This window comes from Pteropus alecto, unplaced genomic scaffold, assembly GCF_000325575.1.
Source record: "Pteropus alecto unplaced genomic scaffold, ASM32557v1 scaffold67, whole genome shotgun sequence".
In the NCBI taxonomy this organism is placed as follows: Eukaryota; Metazoa; Chordata; class Mammalia; order Chiroptera; family Pteropodidae; genus Pteropus; species Pteropus alecto.
The window spans coordinates 224021-245594 of NW_006441061.1; the positions used below are offsets into that span (position 1 = coordinate 224021).

General features: G+C 34.5%; 2 protein-coding genes and 1 pseudogene across 9 annotated transcripts in view; 2 read left to right on the forward strand and 1 right to left on the reverse strand.

Moving 5' to 3' along the window:
• Window positions 1-423, forward strand: part of GPR21 (G protein-coupled receptor 21) — a 1162-nt gene extending 739 nt beyond the window's left edge. Inside the window, 1 exon segment of the mRNA XM_025051152.1 lies at window positions 1-423. This exon segment is cut by the window's left edge and continues 49 nt beyond it. Within this exon segment, the coding sequence (XP_024906920.1) occupies window positions 1-301 (301 nt within the window). The 3' untranslated portion in view covers window positions 302-423.
• Window positions 1-21574, forward strand: part of RABGAP1 (RAB GTPase activating protein 1) — a 134514-nt gene that overhangs the window by 78803 nt on the left and 34137 nt on the right. For all 8 annotated transcript variants that reach the window (XM_015594182.2, XM_015594180.2, XM_015594181.2 and 5 more), the window contains one exon: window positions 19234-19347. In XM_015594182.2, coding sequence (XP_015449668.1) covers window positions 19234-19347 — 114 coding nt within the window. The remainder of the gene's footprint in view (window positions 1-19233; window positions 19348-21574) is intronic.
• Window positions 14137-15062, reverse strand: LOC112484775 (annotated as a pseudogene).

Below are 21574 nucleotides of genomic sequence, written 5' to 3' on the forward strand. Positions count from 1 at the left end.
TGCCATGGTCCTCTTCCGGATCACTAGTGTGTTTTACATCCTCTGGTTGCCATACATCATCTACTTCTTGTTGGAGAGCTCCACCGGCCACAGCAACCGCGTCGCATCCTTCTTGACCACCTGGCTGGCTATTAGTAACAGTTTCTGCAACTGTGTCATTTATAGTCTCTCCAACAGTGTTTTCCAAAGGGGACTAAAACGCCTCTCAGGGGCCATGTGTACTTCTTGTGCAAGTCAGACCATAGCTAAGGACCCTTATACAGTTAGGAGCGAAGGCCCCGTTAAGGGATTCCATGTCTGAGGTGGTTCAGATGTTGGGTTGCTCCGTGTGTGTGTGTGTGTGTGTGTGTGTGTGTGTGTGTGTTCTTTTTATCTCTTTGTATTCCTTGTTCACTAGAAAATCTGGAACAAAATAATTTAACTCTAAGCAATAGCAAACAAATGATCCATCCAAAAAGCCTTCTAAGTTTGCAGAAATGATTTTCTAAAAAGTGCTTTTGAATCCAGAGAATCAGGACCATGAAGATAAGTTGCTCTTGGTTCCAGTTTTTGTAATGTCATGGAAATGACTACGGTTCTCAGATTTAAAGAGAATAAAGCCATATCTAACACCTCTCTCCAGCTGGCATGACTGAACCTGAGCGTGAAGTGTCAGCGTTTTAAAAAGTCATCGCTTTCTTGTTGCTTTTCCAGGTTCTTTCTAGTTGTTTGGGCTTCATATATAGTTGCTTTCTTTTAACAAGGAATATTAGAATACAGTGATGAATTAATAAGGTCTTAAATTTCCTTTATATATGCCAAAGTATAACTACATTGCAAGTTTCAACACTCATTTAGAAAACCAAATGTTTTATGTCTTATTCTCTGGAGAGAATTCGCAATACAGTGAATAATATGGACGCCGAAACATTTTTTAGAATTTTGCAATTGAACCGTGATGCAAAAGTACAGTCAAATATTAGACAATTTATGAAAAACTGAGCTACTTTTTGTGCCATGCTTCAGAGCTCTAAAGAAATGTGTGTGTAGAAAGTGGTTGTTGCAGTATATTTGCTCATGCCTTTGTGTATGTGTGTATTGAGAATATTTGAATTGAATTAGAAATCTTTTTTATAGAAAAATGTACATTTAGTTCATTTTTTAAAATAGAAGGGGGTTAATTGAGATGTTCTCTTTGTGATTAAATGGAACCAACTAATAAAGTTGCAGCTAATTCTGTTTAAAAGCAGCCTTTCAGTTAGTGTTAAGGAATCCACTTTTAGATGAGAGGAGAAATTCTAATTATCTGTATCTCTTTTATTGCTCTTTTCTTTCTGGAAAAAAAACCCTTTGAGATACAATTCTTAATAGTCTGGTTTTTTTTTTTCTTTTTAAGCCAAAGTACTAGCAAAATCTCTAGGATTTTGTTATTCTATAGAATTATTAATTGAGAATGCTGTGTATTTGTAGCAGTGATGTTTTGTTCTTAAAAGTGATTGTCTTTAAAGCAAGAGATTTATTTTTCTATAAAGAAAGAAGGATTTCTCAGCAGCTTCAGGCATGAGAGTATTTCCTCTACTTTTCTGCTGCTTTTAATGTTTTGGAAGTCTTCAGGGGGCTTATGTGATCTCTGCCTTTGGCTAGATATTGTAATCTGAACTTGACAGTGATGTTCAGTGATATGAAAAATGGAAGAAATTCAGGGGACGTGAATGAAAGTGGATTTCTGAATCCAAGAAAGGACATAGATATTTATAAAATAGATATGCTTTGGTTTTCCATCATGATATTAGAAAATTTCCAACCCTGTTTAAAATATAGGGCAGCTTTAGGACTTTAGGTTTTAGATACCAATTTGATTTTAACCTCCAGTGTGTTCTATTTAAACTTTTTTATTTTAAGTGAATAAATTATAAAATTTAAACTTAGGATTCTGAGGTTTTTTCCCAAAAACTTGCTCGCTTTTTCTTTAATATTAGAAAATTTCATTCCGAGCTGTTTCAAAATTTAGAATTCATTTTGAAATTACAAGTTATGTTAGTGATATCTTTAACTGCTATTTCAAGTGGAAAACCTTTTCTGTTGGATTCTGAAAAACAGTTGTACACATTTCATCTTTATTTAAGTGGCATAGTTCTAAAAAAAAAATTTTTTTCAGGTATGTTGGTGAATATAATCTGATCAAATTTGCACAGTTTACTTGAGGGTTTTTAGTTCAGCAAATATGGGAATCTTAGAGACTTAATTTTAATAGAAAATTGATGTTAAATCAGTAGATTTTACTTTTGGGAGGCTGAGCCTTTTAATTTTTTCTTCCAGTAAGATTTTAGCCTGTGAGAATAGAAAAGACAAATTTTATGTTTAATTTCCTGGAAACGGCTAATTGAGCTGGTTGGTCTTTTATTGACTGGAAAGACAATTCTTTTAATAGGAGCTTTTGTTAATAGATTTTTACATTTTTGTCCTAATACCAAACTTAGATGTTATTAGAGATTTTTTTTTTCACATTAGAATCTCTATCAGTGTCGCAGTCTAGTAAAAACTAAGAAGATATAATAATTTAAAGAAAAATAAAGCTCCCCTATCCCTTCTCCAACTGCTTCTTTAATATCAGATAGATATCTTTCCAGTTTATCTTGTCTTCATTGTACTGTATAAACTCTAAGGTTTTTTCCAACTATCAATTCTATTTTCACATTCATTGTATCGCTTTTTAATTTTTATTTGTGCGCGTGTGTATGTGTGTGCGTGTGTGCGCGCGTGCGTGCTGGGAAAGGGGGACATGCTTGGATGCACTCATACCATCTTCTGTAGCTGGGGGCAGTCTCTATGGGATACATTTGGAGAGTTTATATTTAAGTAACCTTTTCGTCCTGGCATATTTAATGCAACATTTGATGATGTTTGGGTTAAATACCAATCTGACTAGTTCAGAATGAGAAAAAAGTATATTTTTAGACTCAATTACTTTGAGCTTGGGCAAGACAGCACATTTAGCTTTATATGGTATATGACTGATATCAGGAAGCATAAGCTTTTGGTGATTGCGTTGAAATTATTTTATAGTACACTTTAAAATAAGACTGTACTGATCGTTATATTTATAAATTAGTTTTGCTTTTGTACAGTGATTTATTAGTGAAGGTGTATTTTTTCCCTCTTAGAGCAGAAAAGCAGTTACAAAAGGACAGGTGCTCCACTTTAATGAGAGAACTATCTTACATCAGAATGAATATTTGAATTTTTCACGGACCTGTTGATTCACCCTAAATTCCATTTGGAAAGGGTTTTCTTTAAGCTTTAGTGCTGCATAAATTCCTTTTTGAGCCTTTTATAATGGTTTTTCCTTTTTACTTGAATAATGGTCTCAGTATTTTAAGAATTGGGTAAACTTGAATTTTTGTGCTATAAATGCGTTGTCCATCTCCTTGAACTTGAAAATAAAGCAACAGGGTTACAGGCTCTCAGGTAACAGAGTGGTTTCTGAGACCTTTTGAAGCTTTTCAGTTTTGATTAAAAAATCTGCACAGCAGTTTTGTAGGAAATGTTTTAATTTCACTATATGTTTTTGTATCATAAAAGATTTGTTAAATAAATTATTGGCAAACCAGAATTTATTGTTATGTGAGCAGATTTTAGGAAGTTTAAGGAGGGGAGAATTGTGGCACTGAGATTTTTTGAAGTCTTCATAAATCAGTCTTTGTGTTGATTTTTGTATAATTTTTCCATTTCAGGTTGAATAAAAACTAAATATATATTAAATGTATATAGTATTAATATATTTTGCAGACTCTGGGACTATTCTAGACATTTCTTATGGCTATAAATAAGTCATTGATTTTTCAAAAATTGTAAGACAGAAGGCATCACAATATGATTAAAATGAACTTTGAACTAAGAATCAGAAAATCTAGGTTACTGATACTAATTAGATTTTTCCTCCTCTTATTAACAGTCAGCCAGAGATCACTGGTCTTTTGAGATAATCTTCTCACATAAAATACAGAGCCCAGAATAAAAGAATTAGGAAACAGAAACAATGCAAGTCTTAGAAGAAAACTTCCAAAAAACAAAAAAAACAAAAACCAACTAACATTTTCAGAGATTTTGCATCTATTAAAAGAGAGTAGAATGCCATAAAAACAAATAGATAGTAAGAGCTCTTGAGATTTAAAGTATAATGAGACATTTTAAAAACTCAGAAAAGTTTGAAGATAAAATTAAAGTAGGCCATATACTGAAATAAAAGACAAAGCAGATAAAAGCAAGACAATAAGAGCTTCAACCAAGGGGGTCCAGTACCAAACCAGCATGATTTTCAACTCAGTAGGTGTATTATTTTTTTACGAAAAGCACAAACCACATTTAGGAAAAAGCGAATAAATTTTAGCAGAAATAGAGGGAAACCAGGAAGAATAGGTTTAGAACATTATACTGAAGTAGAAAATGAGGCATAATAGCACTGTATTACTTAGGGCCCTATACAGAGCAGTTTCCTATTCATCATCTCATCCTCCTAGGAAGACAGGCAAAGGGAATATTATTCCTCCTTTACAATTGTGGAAACCAAGTTTTGGGGCTGTCAGACCTTTTTCATTCCTATTCCAGTATGTCACTATACCTCATGGGTATCTATTTGGATCCTTTTAGATTTTAAAATTTTGTTTTTTTACCAAGAGAAGACAATGGATACTGGAAAGCATCTTTGACATCCTAGGAAGGAATACATGAAAGTAAACAAACATGCGTGTGTGTGTAATGAGTATGGTATACTGGTGTACAAGTGTCTACAGCGTATGACCTGGCATGAGATCACGAGAAGAATGCAAAGTACTGTTTAGTATTCATAGATAAGGAGATGTGTGTTAGACAATTTCCTTAGAAAACAGTATATGAGATGGGCTAGGCTCTGGGTAGAGAAGGATTTCTATAGTCTTATGTCCCTCTTACCCCTTAAAATTAACATAAAATATCCAGCTGGGCAGGATTAATGAAATCCAAAGGATCAATAGATAAAGGACCCTAATAAAGTGACCTACAATATGTGACATGAGAAAGCCCTTAGCAAAGTAAAAAGCATATCTTTACGTTAAATTACCATGACTGTAGTCACTTACGGGTTTAGTGCCAAAAGATTGTTTTGTCTGATCAAAATAAAAAAGTAAGAGTCTTTCAAAGTAAAACTTTAAATTCTGTGTCTATTAGCGTTCCGCAAATACTTGTTGAACTGAATTAGTAAGACAGTATTTTGCGAGGGGAAACAAAAGTTAAAGCATTGAACAGCATGGTTTATTTCTGAAATTTCTTCCAGAAAGACTGGGGAAACCCCCATTGCCAACGCCATTTATATTTATAACTAACTAAACTTAAAAAAAAAAAGCATTCGTGGGTCTCTGTCTTCATTGGCCCCTGGGGAACAGAATCTGACTCAAAAGACTTCTTCCTCGTAAAAGTTCTTCTTCATGACATATTTGTAAGGATGGGAACCATTACTACTAAGATTATGTTAACATCCTATATTGTTAACATCATACCAAGGATGAGTATTGTAGCCTACAGAAATAAAGTTAAAAGTAGAAGTAAAGTTAAAACAAGATTAGATCCTACTTCTGGCAATTTATTAGGTAATGTTAATCTGTCTGAACTTCAGAAGGTTACTCACCTTTAAGTGAAGATGACACCAACATTATAGGAGTTGGTTCAAGATCAGATATATATTATACTAATAGAAAAGCTCTTTATGTCATTACTATGATTAATTTATACTCATGGATCACTTTTTTTTTCTCCTGAGTGAAAAGAGCATGGATTTTGGAATCTCTGACTCTTAGTTTTTTACTCTGTAAAATGATTTTTACCCCCTTGTTAGAATAATTGTGAAAATTAGCTATTGTCACATCTTAAGTGTGTAGAATTGTGCATGGTGGCATCAGAAGCTCAGTTAAAGGTTGCTGCTATTACTTCTTTGTCACACAGAGGTCAGAACCTCCCAGTGACTTCCAGGGTTTGCTGCAAATCGACATTTTTCCTCAGAGGAAAGGCTCTAGGTGAATGTGGAGCAGCTAGGTGGGCTTCATTTTCTCTGGGATCATAAACCCCGGAAGCCCAACCTTGATGGTTTCCTCTGTGAAGATACTGATGTGTTACATATCTTGTCCTGCTTTTATAGATGTTCTGCAGGAGGATTAGTCTCATACGGTTCTCAGACATTAGGATATGTATATTTAGATGTACTTAATCACGGAACAAGTCGTGGGGGCTTACAGTAAAAGCTTTAATGGGCTAGAGCTAGAAAGGAAATTCGGGACTGAAATAGTAGAGGTATCGCTTTAGTTGAACTTTCAAAATGAGTTGTATTAGGAAAAAAAAATTGTGACCAAGGATATTTTAAGCTTCAAAGGCCTGATTCAGAGAGGGACCATTTTATATACTTAAGGGATAAAAAATTCATGTACTGCGTTGTGATTAAAAGTATGTTCTTGAAAGGCAGACAGACCTGGGTTTGAATCCCAACCCTGTTACTGACTAGTTGTGAGACTTAGGGCAAGATACATAATTCCTCTTAGTCTTAGTTATCTTAACTAATAGCTCTATTTTATACAAGTATCGTAACGATTGAGCTAATGCATGTGATGCCCTTAGCACAGTTCCTGGCACTCAGTATAACATTCAGTGCATGTTAGCTGGTGCTGCTGTCTTCCTTGCGAATAGGGCAGCGTGGATGAATCAGAGGTTTCAAGTTCAGGTATAATGGAAAGTAAGGCCAAAAAGATAATTTGGGGCTACCTGATCTGAAAGAAATGCTAAGGGATTTGATTCTAATTAGGAATTGGAGATGGACTTAAGATTTTTGAGTAGGTGAATGATATAAATATAGAATCTCAAAGTGTCAGAGCTAGAAGATACTTTAAAGATCATAATCTAGACTCCTTGCACACATGGGATTCTAGTCCCAGAACTGGAATCCAGGTCTTAGAACTGCTTTGGACTCAGTTATGCCACAGAATAAGTCCAAAACATTGTTCGACGTTTGTCAAGTGCTTAGAAAATAGGAGTTTCCAGTAGGTTTGGAAAAAAAAAAAAGTGTTCAGATTTTGGTGTGTTTTAAATAAAATAAGTAAAAACAGTCTTTCCATCGGTACTTTGAATCAAATAAATTAAGATTTGCAAAATCTTAATTAGAAAGTTCTTTTGATTACTGGCAAATACCTCAGAAATGTTTGTTAGAGGAGATAAAAAAGGTTATGAAATTGATGATTCTAGAATACCTTCATTGGTATTTATAGTATTTGTACTTCTAGAGAGATTATAGGGTAAATTTTTTGCTTAAATAAAATTGAAGCTCACTGCTCGTCCTGTACCTTTTAAAGTTGCTATTTCCCAAGAATTTTAAATAGAAAAAAATAATTGAGCTCCACGAGGGCTCTTACTAGCTATGTAGTAAGGTATTACTGCATAGATACTAATAGACTTTGGTTGGTAGTATATCTGTGTGCTAATGATTTTTGAGTTTTTAGGTCAATAGAAAAAGATCTAAATAATTACAGCTTTATACATTAATGATGAAGTAAGATAGCTTTTAAATATTGTTTCTTGATAATGGTTTCTTAAGATTAGTTCTTTAATAGAAATATTAAAATCTCAATCATAATTTTTCTTTTATATTGGGACTCAAGGAAACATAATTTTAGACTGAAAGTTATATAAAAATATGTAATTGAAATAAATGTTGAAACCCAGAACATGTACCTATAGTCTACGAATATGTATATGAATGCAGACTTCTTACAGAATTATAAATGCAATTCAACAATTCACTGATTGAGATGTTTGTGACCAATATTGTTCAAACACAGATTCTCATTTTAATGTTCGTTAACTGTTATAAGAACAGGGAACTCTGTGGAGTTGTAAAGTCCCATTTTAACATACCTAGCCATTTTGCAGCTGCTATATATTTTTGCTACTTAACAAATATGCTTAAATCTGGCTTAAGACTTAACTTTCAGAAGAAACTAACTTTTTAAAGTAAAACAGTATTTTAAACATGAAACATTCATAAACATTTTCTTGAAAATCATAATTTGATTGACTTGGTTATATAAAAATATAGCTTGAGGAATGTTGTTCTTGATCATTAATGTGTATGTGGTGTATGAGTGAATGATTTGAGAAGGTTTCATTTTTAGCATATGTTTTATAAAATCTTTAAGCAAATAGCATAAGTCAAGCAATACAGTCTGTATTAAGCTGTATTAAGGGCATTTGATATAGAATTTTGCTCAATAGTATTAAAAAATATTGAAATAAGTCTTCATAAGTCATCACAGTTACCAGAAACATTTGTTGGGAATATGACTTTGTATATATCATGATTTTGTGTCCTAATTTAGCTGACTCAGAAATTACTTCCCCTACTACTTTTTTACTCAAAATGACACTTTTTGTGTTCACTTTTGTCAGATAACAATTCTTGAGTATTTCTTGTTCCTTAGGCCTCTCCACGGTAGATTACTGTGAAGGCGAATCAACAATAGCAGACCAGGAAAGGTTGACAGTGCAGCTAGCATTTATGCCTTATCTATACATGATTTGGCCAAACATTGAATAATTTTCCTGTGGGAAACTTGAGCCCTAAAAGGAAATGAACATAGCTAAAAGGCTGCATATCACATGGGACTTAGATTTATTTTTAGAATAGCACTATAATGCCATATTTGGATTGAAACAATGTGATAGCAGTACATTATTTTATTAAAGAGAGCTATCTTTTCTAAAGAAATCATCTAATTTTCTGTTACATTTGTGTGCTATAGGTTCAACATAATAAGTATATAACTGTTCAGTTGATATAGTGCTAAAGTATGTATTAAAGTTAGAGGCGCTTACTTGGCAAACATTCTAGAGACTGCTTTCTGCGTCGGCTTTCTGTAGTAAAGATTCTTTGGCAGTTCGTTGATTAGAGTATATAGTTGTCATTTGGAGGTAAGTTCTTTTCTTTTTTGGAAGGCAAAAAGAGAGTAAATAAGGATTAGTACCTGTGGGGATTGGTATAGTTATTTGATTATCTTGAAATGGAAGGAGCTCTTTACCAAATGAGGTGATGATTATAGAGAAACCCAAATGGATTTTTGCCTCTGAGAAATGATTTTTTTTTTTTTTTAAAGATAATCAGCAAAGATATTTCATAGTGAGTTCTACAGTGTTTTGGTTAACATGGTTCATAGGTTAAAAAAACACTTATTGCACCATTTATATTTTGTGTCAGTTTTTCTGCTGCCCAATTTATCTTCTTTATAATTTCATTTGGATTAAGATAAATTATGATGTTGGTAAAATACAGTGGAGTTTTAAATTGCATCTATCTAAAATTGCAGATTCGAGACAGGGTACTAAGTCTCAAACATAGAAAAATCTGCCAAATACACATTTTTGTTCCTTGGCTTCTCTCTCATGGTTGGAAATAGGCCAACATTTTAAGTCCCAGGTATGATAGGAAAGAGCCACCACTGATGTACAAGGCCTATGTTACCTGTTTTCCATACAGTATCTCATTTGCTTCTCATAAATTGTGAGGCAGAGACCATTGCATAGATTTTACAGATAGAGATATTAAGGCTCAGACTAACAGACATGTTAAAGGTCACATAATTAAAGTGGGAGAGGAGGTATTCAAAGGCAGAACTGCCTGACCCCAGAGTTAGAGTTCTGTCCATTATATCAGGGGTCCCCAGCCCCCCACCCCCACCCTGGGCTCCACAGCAGGAGGTGAGCAATGAGCAAGCAAATTAAGATTCACTTGTATTTGCAGATGCTTCCCAGTGCTAACATCACTGCCTCAGCTCCACCTTAGATCATCAGGCATTAGATTCTCATAAGAGCACTGGTCCCTGGTGCCAAAAAGGTTGGGGACCACTGCATTATATTGTGTGATCTAGGTAGAGCACCTACATTCGGACTTTTCCATTCTTTTTCAAGTCCAACTCCAGTCTTCACATTGTTGTGGCCAGATTCTGAAATACTTTCAGTTGCTTCCATGTTTGTGGAAATCTGGTTCCAGTTTGCTCTGCTGATGTGTCAGAGCCTGTGTATGATATGTTTGGAATGGAAATTTTAAAGCATTAATTGCTGAATACCTACACAATATTTTATATGTTTAAATATGATAAAGATCAATTTCTAGTCTCTTCTTGGTTCAGCTTTTGAAGTCTCTTAAGTGTTATTTAGTGACGTTTTCACTAGAATTATGATTTTTGCCTTCAAGAGCAAATCCCTAAGATAAATATACAAAGCAGTATCTACCCACAAATCTAGTTTCCACTAACACCCCTGCTGCTGCATTAGCGTGGAAGAACAGCACTGCAGGTCGAAAGGGAACTGATTTGAAGAACAGTGGTGCTAGTCCCGTATGGACAAGTAAAAATACGTGTGCATAGGTACACATGTTAAGTTCTTCAATCTGAATTTAAGATAAAGGTGTTTTTGCCTTGTTAGTATTAAGTGAACCCATCAATCAAGTATTTATTTATAGAATTCTTGTTGATTAGACTATGAAATAGACTCGAGGGGCTTTTTATACAAATACACTGTACCGCATATTATTGAGGTATTGAGGAACTTTATTAGAATACTTATAATTCAACAAAATAGGAAAATGTCAATAACAAACATTTGGAAAGTAGAGTTGGAATAGGAAGACAATACAGCTGTACAGGCCATGAGATGCTGTGTTGTTTGGACTGTGAATTTAGTTTTGAGCTTTCTGGAGGCCAAAACAAAAATGGACATTTAGTCATTGTCCATGGGAAAAAAAATACTCATCTTTCTTTAGGAGAAACAGAATTTTCGATAGGGATGCTGAGTAATGCAGTAGATGTCCTCACCTACCTCACTATGTAATATAAGGTGTCAGTTGCTGTTTTTTTTATGTTTGTTTTTGTTTTTTGGATAGAGTCTCAAAACATGCCGGCCCAGAATATTTAAAACATTACTGATGGTTGTTTTTATCTGAAGTAATTAAGATACATGGTGGAGGCCTCCTAGCACTTACAGAAAATGCCTTTTCTTTGATGAATTTACAAGAGGGCTGCATGTTAAGGTTTTTTTTGTTGTTTTTTTTAACTTTGTTTTTATGTTTGAGAGCATCATATATTTTTCTGTCTACATGTCATTAGGGCCTTAGTGGTTTCTGCTTTTTCATAAACACTGAGCAGCTTTCATCCAAGGAAGGACTTTCTTATGAAAAGCACATTTCAGTCTTTGTGTCATGTTGATTTTTAGTTGTGAGTCTAGAAAGCAAAAGCATTTTATTGGGAATTAAATATGCCACTGAATACTGGTAAGAGAATTTCTTCACTTTTATAATATACTTATTCGGGTTAATGTGGGCTAGAGAGAATCTAGCCCCATGTCCTCATCTCCTAGCCAAGTGATATAACTTCTTTCCTCATTAGTCAAGTAGGAGAAGTACTAGAACCTACTTAGAGGGTTGCTAAGATAGATCTATATGATTTAGCTGTATATAAGGTGCTAAAATAATGGTTACAGATCCATCTTAGCTCATTATTATTGCTTAATTATTTTTAAGTCTGTCAAAGCAAATTTGTCAAAATTACTTCCGACAAGCTGTAGCTTGTTTCTGTTTTATTCTGTTATCCAAAATATTACATGATAGCTTTTGAGAAAGTATGTATAACATTCTTGACTAAATTTAAGAAGATCTAATTTTTTCTTTAGGCAGTAAGGCTACTTTGGAAATAATCTTCCCTGTGCCGGTTATTTCTCATGGCAGCCTTCCACTGCATTTTCTTTGTTTGGGTACTTTCTTTTTCTTCCTGCCATTCTTAGCTTTCTATTTTTCAACTTGAGTTTACAAAGGGTGTGTATTCAAAGGGTTTCCGCCAGTTCCCAGTACCTTGTTAATCCTGAGAAGTTACCCAGTGGGCCAATTCTCACAGTAAGGTATAAAAATAGTAGTCCAGAAAAATTACAGAATGTGGTACCAGTGTAACTTGAACTAATGGACGACTTTCAAAACCAAGATGGGAAGAAGAATACAACGCAAACATTGTCATTCCCTTAGATTTTTCTCTGCACAATGTATTTTAGAAGAGCCTTAAAATGTTTTAAAGTTATGAAGCCTCACCATTGCTTTATGTACACTAAAGGAGCATAAGAATTAGGGCAAGAAAGAAATTATCTACGTATCAGTCACATGAGCAGAACCTACTTTTGATTTGTGCTGAGCTTATTAAACGAACAGTGTTCATTTCACCAGTTTTATTCCACAAATTCAGTCCAGCATTTTATTGATTGCCTAATTATTTATTACTGGTACGTGAACTTCGGTGGCTTAACCTCAATTTCCATATTGAATAGTTAGGAGGTAATATCCTTTTCTCTTTTAATAAACTTTATTTTTAAGAACAGTTTTAGATTTACAGAAATATTGTGAAAATAGTATAAGGTGTTCCCATACACCTTGTAACTGTTTCCACTATTATTAATCATCTTAACATTGGTATGCTACATTTGTTAATATTAATGAATCAATGTTGATGCATTATTATTAACCAAAGTCTGAACTTTATTTGGATTTTTTAAATTGTTACCTAATGTCCTTTTTCTCTTTCATATCCCATCCAGGATACTGCATTACATTTAGTTCTCATGTCTCCTTAGATTCCTTTCGACTATAACAGTTTCTTAGACTTTCCTTGTCTTTGATGAATTTGACAGTTTTGAGAATAGAATGGCCATCAACTGGACTCTGTCTGGTGTTTTTCTCATGAGGCGTATGAGTTTTGGGGAAGAAGAACACATAAATTTTAAAAGTGCTGATATTTCAGAGTGCAGTTTTTAATGAAATTATTACCAGCAATGCCTGTATTATTCCATTATGTGAACATAACATAATTTATCTCTCTCTCTGTTGATGGGCATTTGGGGTTTCTAGTTTGGGGCTATTACAAATAAGGTTATTATGAACATTTTTGTACATGTTTTGTTTCTCTCAGATGTATGTTTTCGTTTCTCCTGGGTCATACTTAGGAGTGGAATTGCTGGATCTGAGTAGATGTGTATTTAACTCTATAGAAAACTGCCCTGTACTTCATCAAAGTGGTTATCTCATTTTATACCTCTATTAGCAAAAATTGGGAGTTCGGTTGTTTCATATCTTCACCAACATTTGGTATTGTCTTTTATTTTAGCCAGTCTCATACGTTTCAGTGTGTATCTTTAATTTCTGAGCTGTATATATACTGTTTGTACTGATGCTCGAAATGTAAGGGACAATGTACCGCTATAATTACAGAGTTTCATTTAAACCTTTACTGCATAGGAGATGAAGAAATGCTGTATACAGACTTTGAGAATTGACTTTGTAAAATGTAGTAAACATTTTAAATTTGTAATTACATGACAAAAAGCATGTGTTCAAAGGAATATACATTTCAAGTCACTGCAGCTTATTTGTGACAGAATTTCTACAGATAAAATGTATATGCAGTTAATCAGAAGTAGCATGCCAGTGCATTTAAAATCAATTAAAAAATCTTCTCTCTTAGTCAAGTTGCCCATGACAAATTACTGTGTCGTACATTTAGAGCGGGGCTTGGCACACTGTGGCCTGGGGGCCAAATTCATCATGCTTCTCGTTTTCGAAAATAAAGTTTTATTAGAATACAGAAATGCTTGTTTATTTACATATTGTCTGTGGCTCCTTTTGCTCTACAAAGGAGAGTTGAGTAATTGCAACATTGAATGGCCAGAAAAGCCAAAAATATTTTCTGTCTGACTCTTAATAGAAAAAGTTTGTAAGATGTTAATACTGCATAATCCTGTGGCATTATAGTTTTCTTCTGGGGAGTAAAGCTGTTTTTCTTGATGATAAATGACGCCAAAACATAAAACCAGCTGATAAGAAAAGAGAGAAAGAAAAACTACTTCAGCCATAAATTCAGTAATTTTCAGGACATATCAACTGACAGTGGTTTCGCTGTTCTCTGTTCTTTTAAGTTTATATCTCTGCACGATTGCCTTATGTACATTGTAAAAGCTTGTTTGTTAAGGCATTTTACCAACTGCAGTCTGATTGAGAGGACGTATATGGTTGACTTAATCAATTTGGCCATGAATAACGGTACCCAGTGTGCACTATGCCAGCAAGCTCCCTGTATCACCTACATTGATGTTAACTCCTTAGAAATAAAAGGCCTATGTATTGCATAAACCTTAATTTTACAGACACTTGGGTTTGGATGTTTTGTAAAAGATCTTTGCTATGTTCTCTTAGGACGGAATCATCCATAATGTTATGTGGTTTGTTTTTAGAATCTTTTCAAATTTAATGATGTCATTATTCTGATAGGAAGTTACTAAATTTGTCATTGTTAGAATTTCTAAATCATATTTTACAGCTTGGCTTCTGGCAAGTCAAATGGATTTATTCCCAAGTTTTTCAACATGTTCCCTAAGACCAAATATTTTAATCACGCGGTTCACATGGAGCTCTTCTATTTATTATCAATCTTGAAGGCATCAAAAATTCAGCATGTGATTTTCAAATTCACCTTTTTTCAAGGGCATTTTACTCCTTAATTCTTTGATGACTCCCATGATCAATAGATGAGGGATGACAGATTGATGAGAACTGATCAGTTACAGAATATTTTTAGGTTTTGTTATTTTTCTAACTTATGTGCATTTGAATTTCTAAATTATATATATCTAATAACTGTGTATCCTTTTCAAGTTATCGTCATCATCATTCTGATATGACATGTAATTAGCATAAAATATTTTGGAGCTTTCCATATTCCTCTCAATTTTTAATGTAATTTTCTAACTTTCATGCTTGTCTTAAGCCACAGTCTACTATTCTTAGCATGTTTGAAAACTTCCGTTGTTGTTTTATATAGTAAATTCATCTGACATTTAAAAAAATCATAATTCTCTTTTTAAGTGGATAGTTCAAGTGGAGATATAATTCAGGAATAGAAGTTACAATTTTTTCAGAATAATTTCTTGTAACTGCACTCCCAAAATAGGTCAGTAACATGTCTGTTCATCATTTCTGGAAAGTTTTGTTAATGTGAAATTTATCTGAATCATTGTTTTTGTGCTTTAAGTCACCCTTCCTTTTTTTTAAGTTCCAAAACCTTTCAGAAACTGCTTAATGCTGCTTTGGATTATTATCCTTCAGTACTTTGAAATTAAAAATTCTGATTTTTCAAGTCTCCATTTGATTTAATTACCTTCTTCAGAGCGTTCCAGGTAGTGGCTCTCTTATTGCACGAGAAATCATTCTCCTTGGCAGACATTTGGGTTGCCTGTCTCGTGGTTTTAATTGACATTGCCCTGGTAGCTACCTTTTCATTTGCTTATTTGCTAATATACTTTGTTTCAGGAAGTATCTGCCTCAATTTTTGTCCATTTTATTAATCATCCTTTTATGTTCTATATATATGGTGCATACAGTTCCTTTTTAGATACAGGTACTGCTTGCCTATATCTTTTAATGGCATGTTTTGTAAACAAAAATTTAGTTTTAATGAAGTCAGTGTTTATCTTTTTTTCATGATGATGTTAGGAGTGAGATAAGTTTTTATCATGCTGCAGTTTCAAAATTGAAGTTGGGACTATTTATAGTCCATTGTTAGTTAAGCTATTCATGAAACAGATATTTATTAATGATAAAGATTTCTTAATTCCCTAGCAAAAAATATACACCTCTGATTCTCTGTGTGTTTCTATTTCACATTCTGTTTGTTAAAATTAAAACTGAGTTCAGGAGAATTCATATACCCTAGATTGAAAAAAATACCCCATAATTATATAGCACATATTTAGGATATAAAAACCCCCTCTTCTTATTATTTCTCTTGATAATTGCAGGATGATTTGATTTATTTTACATTTCGAGCTAAAAGACTCAAAAAAGTCTTTTATTCTGTTCTGTTTCTCATGACAGTTCTTTTCTCTTGTCTGAATTTTACACAATTTGGAAGGTATTAATGAATCAATCATTAACAACATTCTTGTTTTTTGTTTTTTTTTTCTTTTTTCTTTTTTTTTTTTAGATATTTAGTTGGGATGTCCTTTAAAAGATTCGGTTAATAAGGTTCTTTTCTGATTTAGTTTGGTGGTTTAGTCACTTGGGTCTTGAACTAAACATTAACATTAGGGATCCTGGTTTGGGTGAAGCTGTGGACCACATGATCATTGCTGTCGCTCAATCCTAAAGAAGCGTTTAGACTTCTCAGGTATATTTATTAAGCACTGACTGTTTGCCCTGCATTGTGCTGGGCTCTGTGGAAGTTACAAAACTGAATCATAGTCCCTACCCCTGCGTGAGTAGTTTTAGAGGGAAGATAAGAGACACAAAAATAAAAATAATATATATTCAAGGTACCATATGTGCGAGTTTGTTCTGTGTATAGGTTGTGTGTGTGTGTTCACAGGACAGCCCCAGCTCTCAGCATTGCTGGAGACTTCGCTTCCTATCACTTTTACCAAGTGTTTTATATATACATGTTGGGCACCGTTAGAAGCTCTCTCGGTATTTATAATTTATACATACAGTTAATGTCACCCTCACTACAACTTTACAAGGTGGTGGTATCAGCCAGAGAAGGTAAGAAACTTACTTAAAGTTTGACTAGTAAGTGTCCGAAACAGCTTTCTTACTCTAAGCTATGCCCCTGGTTCTAAGGCCTTAAGGTAAATATGGATTTACATCATTTTTATCATTTAGGTAGATATACTTAAAGTAGTACTGGGAACTCTTACTCTTTTTCTTTTTTTTAAAAAAACCAAGAGCTCTTAATCTAAAGGGCTTGAAGAATCCTAGGTCTGGTTTCTTTTTTATTTGTATGAGTATCCCTTTTTGTTTTTCCATTGTAATTGGAAATAAATTCTATACATAATTTATGTCCGATAAAATGCACAAATTTTAAGTGAACGATTCAATATATTTTAACCATAGATGCAATGGATAATATTTCCATCACTGCAAAAAGTTCTCTCATGTCTCTTAAGAATCAGCCTTCCCTCTTAACCCTAGCCTCTTCCAAACACTGATCTGCTTTCAATAACTCGTGATTTTTGCCTTTTATAGAATTTTATATACATGGAATTATAGATAATAATCATTTGTGTCTGGCTTCTTTCACTTAGTATAATGCTTTTGAGATCCATCCGCATCACGTGTATCAATAGGCTTTTCCTTTTCCGTTGCTGAGTACTATTCCACGATGCGGATGCAATTTCTCCCCTTACCCATTTGAGTACATCTGTGTTGTTTCCAGTTTGGGTTACTATGAATACAGCTGCAGTGAACATTTAAGTTCAAGTCTTTGCACATGTTCACATTTTCATTTCTCTCGGATAAATACCTAAGGTTGGAATCACTGAATTGTATGGTAAATGTAAGCTTAACTTTGCAAGAAACTTCCAAACTGTTTTCAAAGTATTTTTGCCATTTTGCATTCCCACCAGCAATGTATGGGAGTTCCAGCTGATTCACACCCTTTGCCAACACTTGGATCTTTTTAATTTTAGCATTTAGTGGGTGTATAGTGGAATCTCATTGTGGTTTTAATTTATATTTCCCTGATGACTAATGATGTTGACATTTTTTCATGTGCTGATTTGCCATCTATATATTTTCTTTTGCAGATTATTTATTCAATTTTTTCTACCATCCCCTCCTTTTAAAAATGTTTGTCTCATTTACTTTAAGAGTTATATTCTGCATACAACTTTGATATCATTTAGATTTTATAGGTATTTTGCCTTGGTCATGGCTTACATTTTCATGTTTTTAACAGTGACTTTTGAATACTAAAATTTTTTTTAATTTTGATAAAAGTCCAGATAATTATTATTATTTTATTTTTCATGACTTATAGGGACCCCTCTAGGTAGCCCTGCAGCTCCCTCTGCTCAGCTTTTCCTGGCCATTATCCTGACCTACAAATTCTAGCTCCCTTGCCCTCCTCGAATTCTGCTGTCTCTCTCCTCAACTCGGGGAGACCCTCCCCACCCCCAGCTCTGCTTCCGTTTCTGCTGCATGTGCTGCATCCGGGAAGCTGGCACCGGGCAGTAGCTGCTACCGTCTCGGGTCTCACCTTGGATTTTGTCCTTTCGTCAGCAGTCACCACAGTTCTGAACTGCTTAACTGTTGTCAATAACGTATTAAGTGAAGGCAAAGGCACTGTCTCTGAAGGTTTAAATAGTTTACTGGTGAAGAAAGACCATAGGCTTTAAAGTTAGTTCAGATCCCACAACTGTACAGTATTAATGACCCTGGGAACATAATTACCCAAAGGCTAGAGAAATTACTGGACAAGAGAGGACTATCACTTTCATTTTTCATCTTGAAACAGGAGTGTCAGGCCCTTGTACGGTGTCCTGCATGTGATCCAGTCTCATCAAGGAGAATCAATGCTATTATCGTCTTAGCTGTGAAGACAGTGCTTTGTTAGAATGGAAGTTCATGTTTCTGTGCTCCATTTTTTTTAGCATGTGAGCAAATAAATTTTAGCAAGAAGACATTAAAATTAGCTGGGTGCTTGATATGTTTTATGAAGGATTGTTGACATTATGGACATTTGTTTTAGTTAACTCATTACAAAAAGAGTTTTTCTCAGTTGGCAAAAGCAAGGGATATTTTCTTGCAGCCTGCTTGAGTCCTTTGGCATGTAGTGGACTAGCTTCATACTGAGTAGACTGCTATGGGCATTTTTATGCCATTTGCCCCTAGGATAAGGCCCAATGAAGGGGCTTTTCTTTTCCATTTGATAACCTGGCACATGGGCTTCATACCAAAAGATCAATTAAAGCAGCAATTTTTGTACCCAGTTTTTTTTCACGGGAGCGTTTTACCTCCTTTTGAAACTAGGTTGAGTATTTTCCTATGGGAAATCTATTTTGAATAACACATTTTATCTCTTAAATAGGAAGGTCACCAGCTTTACTTTCTTGGCAGTAGGGATGGGGTACACATCAGGTATATAGAGGGAAACAAGTTGCTTTTCTTCCATCTTTTTTTTTTTTTCTCTCCTTTAATATTTGATTTTGATTTTGCTTGAATAGTTAGTTCCCGAGGACAGTAACTCTGGGCATGCATCTATCACACATGATAGGTGTGTACCTATCCCCTGCTCCATTTTAAAGCATGGGAAAACCTTGTATAAACCCAGACACATACGTGATTGACTGCTAAACCGTCTCTTTCCTGTGTCTCTGCAGGAGTCTCCCCAGGACAGTGCTATCACCCGAGATATTAACCGGACATTTCCAGCCCATGACTACTTTAAGGATACCGGAGGAGATGGACAAGATTCCTTATATAAAATATGCAAGGTATGTCATGTCAATAAAAAAAGAGAGTTTTGAATGGTCTATCTGGTTCTTCGAGATATGCAGAAGATAACTATAAAGTATACTTTGTATTTGAGGAAGAATGGAAAAAAAAAAGGAGAGAAAAGGCTTTGTAAAATCACAGGTAAAAACAACTATTTCAAGCAATAATGAACAGAAATTAATTGGAAACAAAGTGGCAGAGCATCTTTTACCTTTATAATTAGGATTTTCGGATGACAGTCCGTCTCCACATTTAGACTTTCAAAAATTGGTTTTGTAAAACCAGTTGAGTCCTGTAACATTGCAAACTCCTTTTCAGTATGCACAGTGTAAGTGATGAACTTGGCTCCTTAGATGCATCCAACAGTAAGAACTGCTAATGCCCATCATGGTGGACTTTTAAAACTGATGTCTGTCAAAAGATCTGTACCTGAAAGCTACAAAGGAAATGATAGCCTGTTCAATTTCAACAATTTGTTTTCCAGTAGATTTTGGTACTTCGGAGCCATAGGACTAAAAGAAGGAGTTGGGGCCAGAGTTCTTTAACCTTCTTCTGTCCTGAGAACTAGTTTTTAGTCTTGTCTTCCCAAAACTATTCGAGTACCTATTTAGCATCTACTATATATGAAGTACAGTCAAGGCACAAGACGTGCTCTTAAGGACCTTACGTATTATGATTGAAAAGGCAAAACTTAACAACTAGTTTTAGGACAGGCTAGCAATAAAGGATGATTCTCCAGTGATAAACTAGGCGCTATAAACTATAAGGGCAGTTAGAATTTGGAGAAGTGTTTCTTGGTTTTAATTTTATACTCCATAGGATGCAGAAAGCTATGATTTGTTATAATTCTCCTGTCCATATTATGTTTAGTTCTGTCTCTCTTAATTATAAATAGTCTTCATCTTTCCCCCCCATGCCATTGTTTTACTAAAGATGCAGTCATTTCTCCATTAGTTTTCAGTTCCTTCCTTTGGCCATGTTGAGTTTGATAGGATCGATGTGTCTTACAGCCATCCTTCCCTCTCTGGTCACTGCCCTGGTACATGTCTCTGTCATCTGTTTCCAGTACTTTTACAAATGCTGCCTTGGATTAGTTTCCCTGCCTTTGGATTCTAGCCTATTTATCATTTTATCCGCATTGACCCCAGAATTGAATCACTTCAGTGACCTCCACTGAAGCCTTTAATGCTTCTCCATAACACACAGAATGGAGTAAAAATTCCTTAGTTTATTATCTGGTCCTGGATTCCTTAGTATTAAAGCCATTTTTAATATATCCGGGTTTACTCCCAAAATATTTTATGCTTCAACCACATTGAACTTCTCATTGTACTCTGGTTAATTTACTTGTCGAACTTCCCAACTGAATTGTGAAAGTCTCAAGGGCAGGAATAATTTTTTATATATATTAGCATGTGTAGCACTTGGCACAGTGCTTGGCATATGGTAGGTGCTCATTGAATATTGATAGATTAAAGATAAGCCTTTTCTTCTCCATATTTCCTTGAACCTTATAGCCCTTTCTTCTCTGTATTTCTTATAGCCTCCTTGAACTTTATATTCCAAACATTTTCCAAATGTATCGCTTACTTTCATGTCTGTAGGAAATCCTTCAGGCTTTTCCATGAGCCTGAAAAGTATGCTCCCTTCTATTCTCTACCTATAGAAATTGAATACATTTTCATCCGAGTACATATTGAGTAAGCCATGTGCTGAGCACTTTACATGAGAGGACTGTGAGTAAACACATCAGCTCTGTGATATAAATACTATGATTATTCTCATCTTACAAATAAAGAATATAAATAACGGATCTGAGATCCAGACCGAGACCCTAACTTAGCTGTTGTGGGATTTGAGCCTAACTTTGACCAACTCCGAAGCCTCTGTCTTTCTTGCCAGTCGTCTGTTGATCAAAACCTGCGCAGACATCGTCACACTGCTTTCCACAGAGCTGTGTTGGCATATGCTGGTTTTTAACACAGTCTTAACAACACTAGTATTAACACTTGTTAATTTTTACAAATTCGGTGAGTGCAGAGTGGTGCCTTGTTTTAGAGACAGATCATTTCTAAGCTCTTTGGACATCTTGTCTTTGGAAAAGTATGTGTTTCTTATTTTGTAGCCCTTTCGTCAGATAAGCTTTGATGAAATGGGAGATATAATAGGATTATATTGAATTCTACCTGAATTTATGAAAACATGATTTTATTTTTATTTATATAT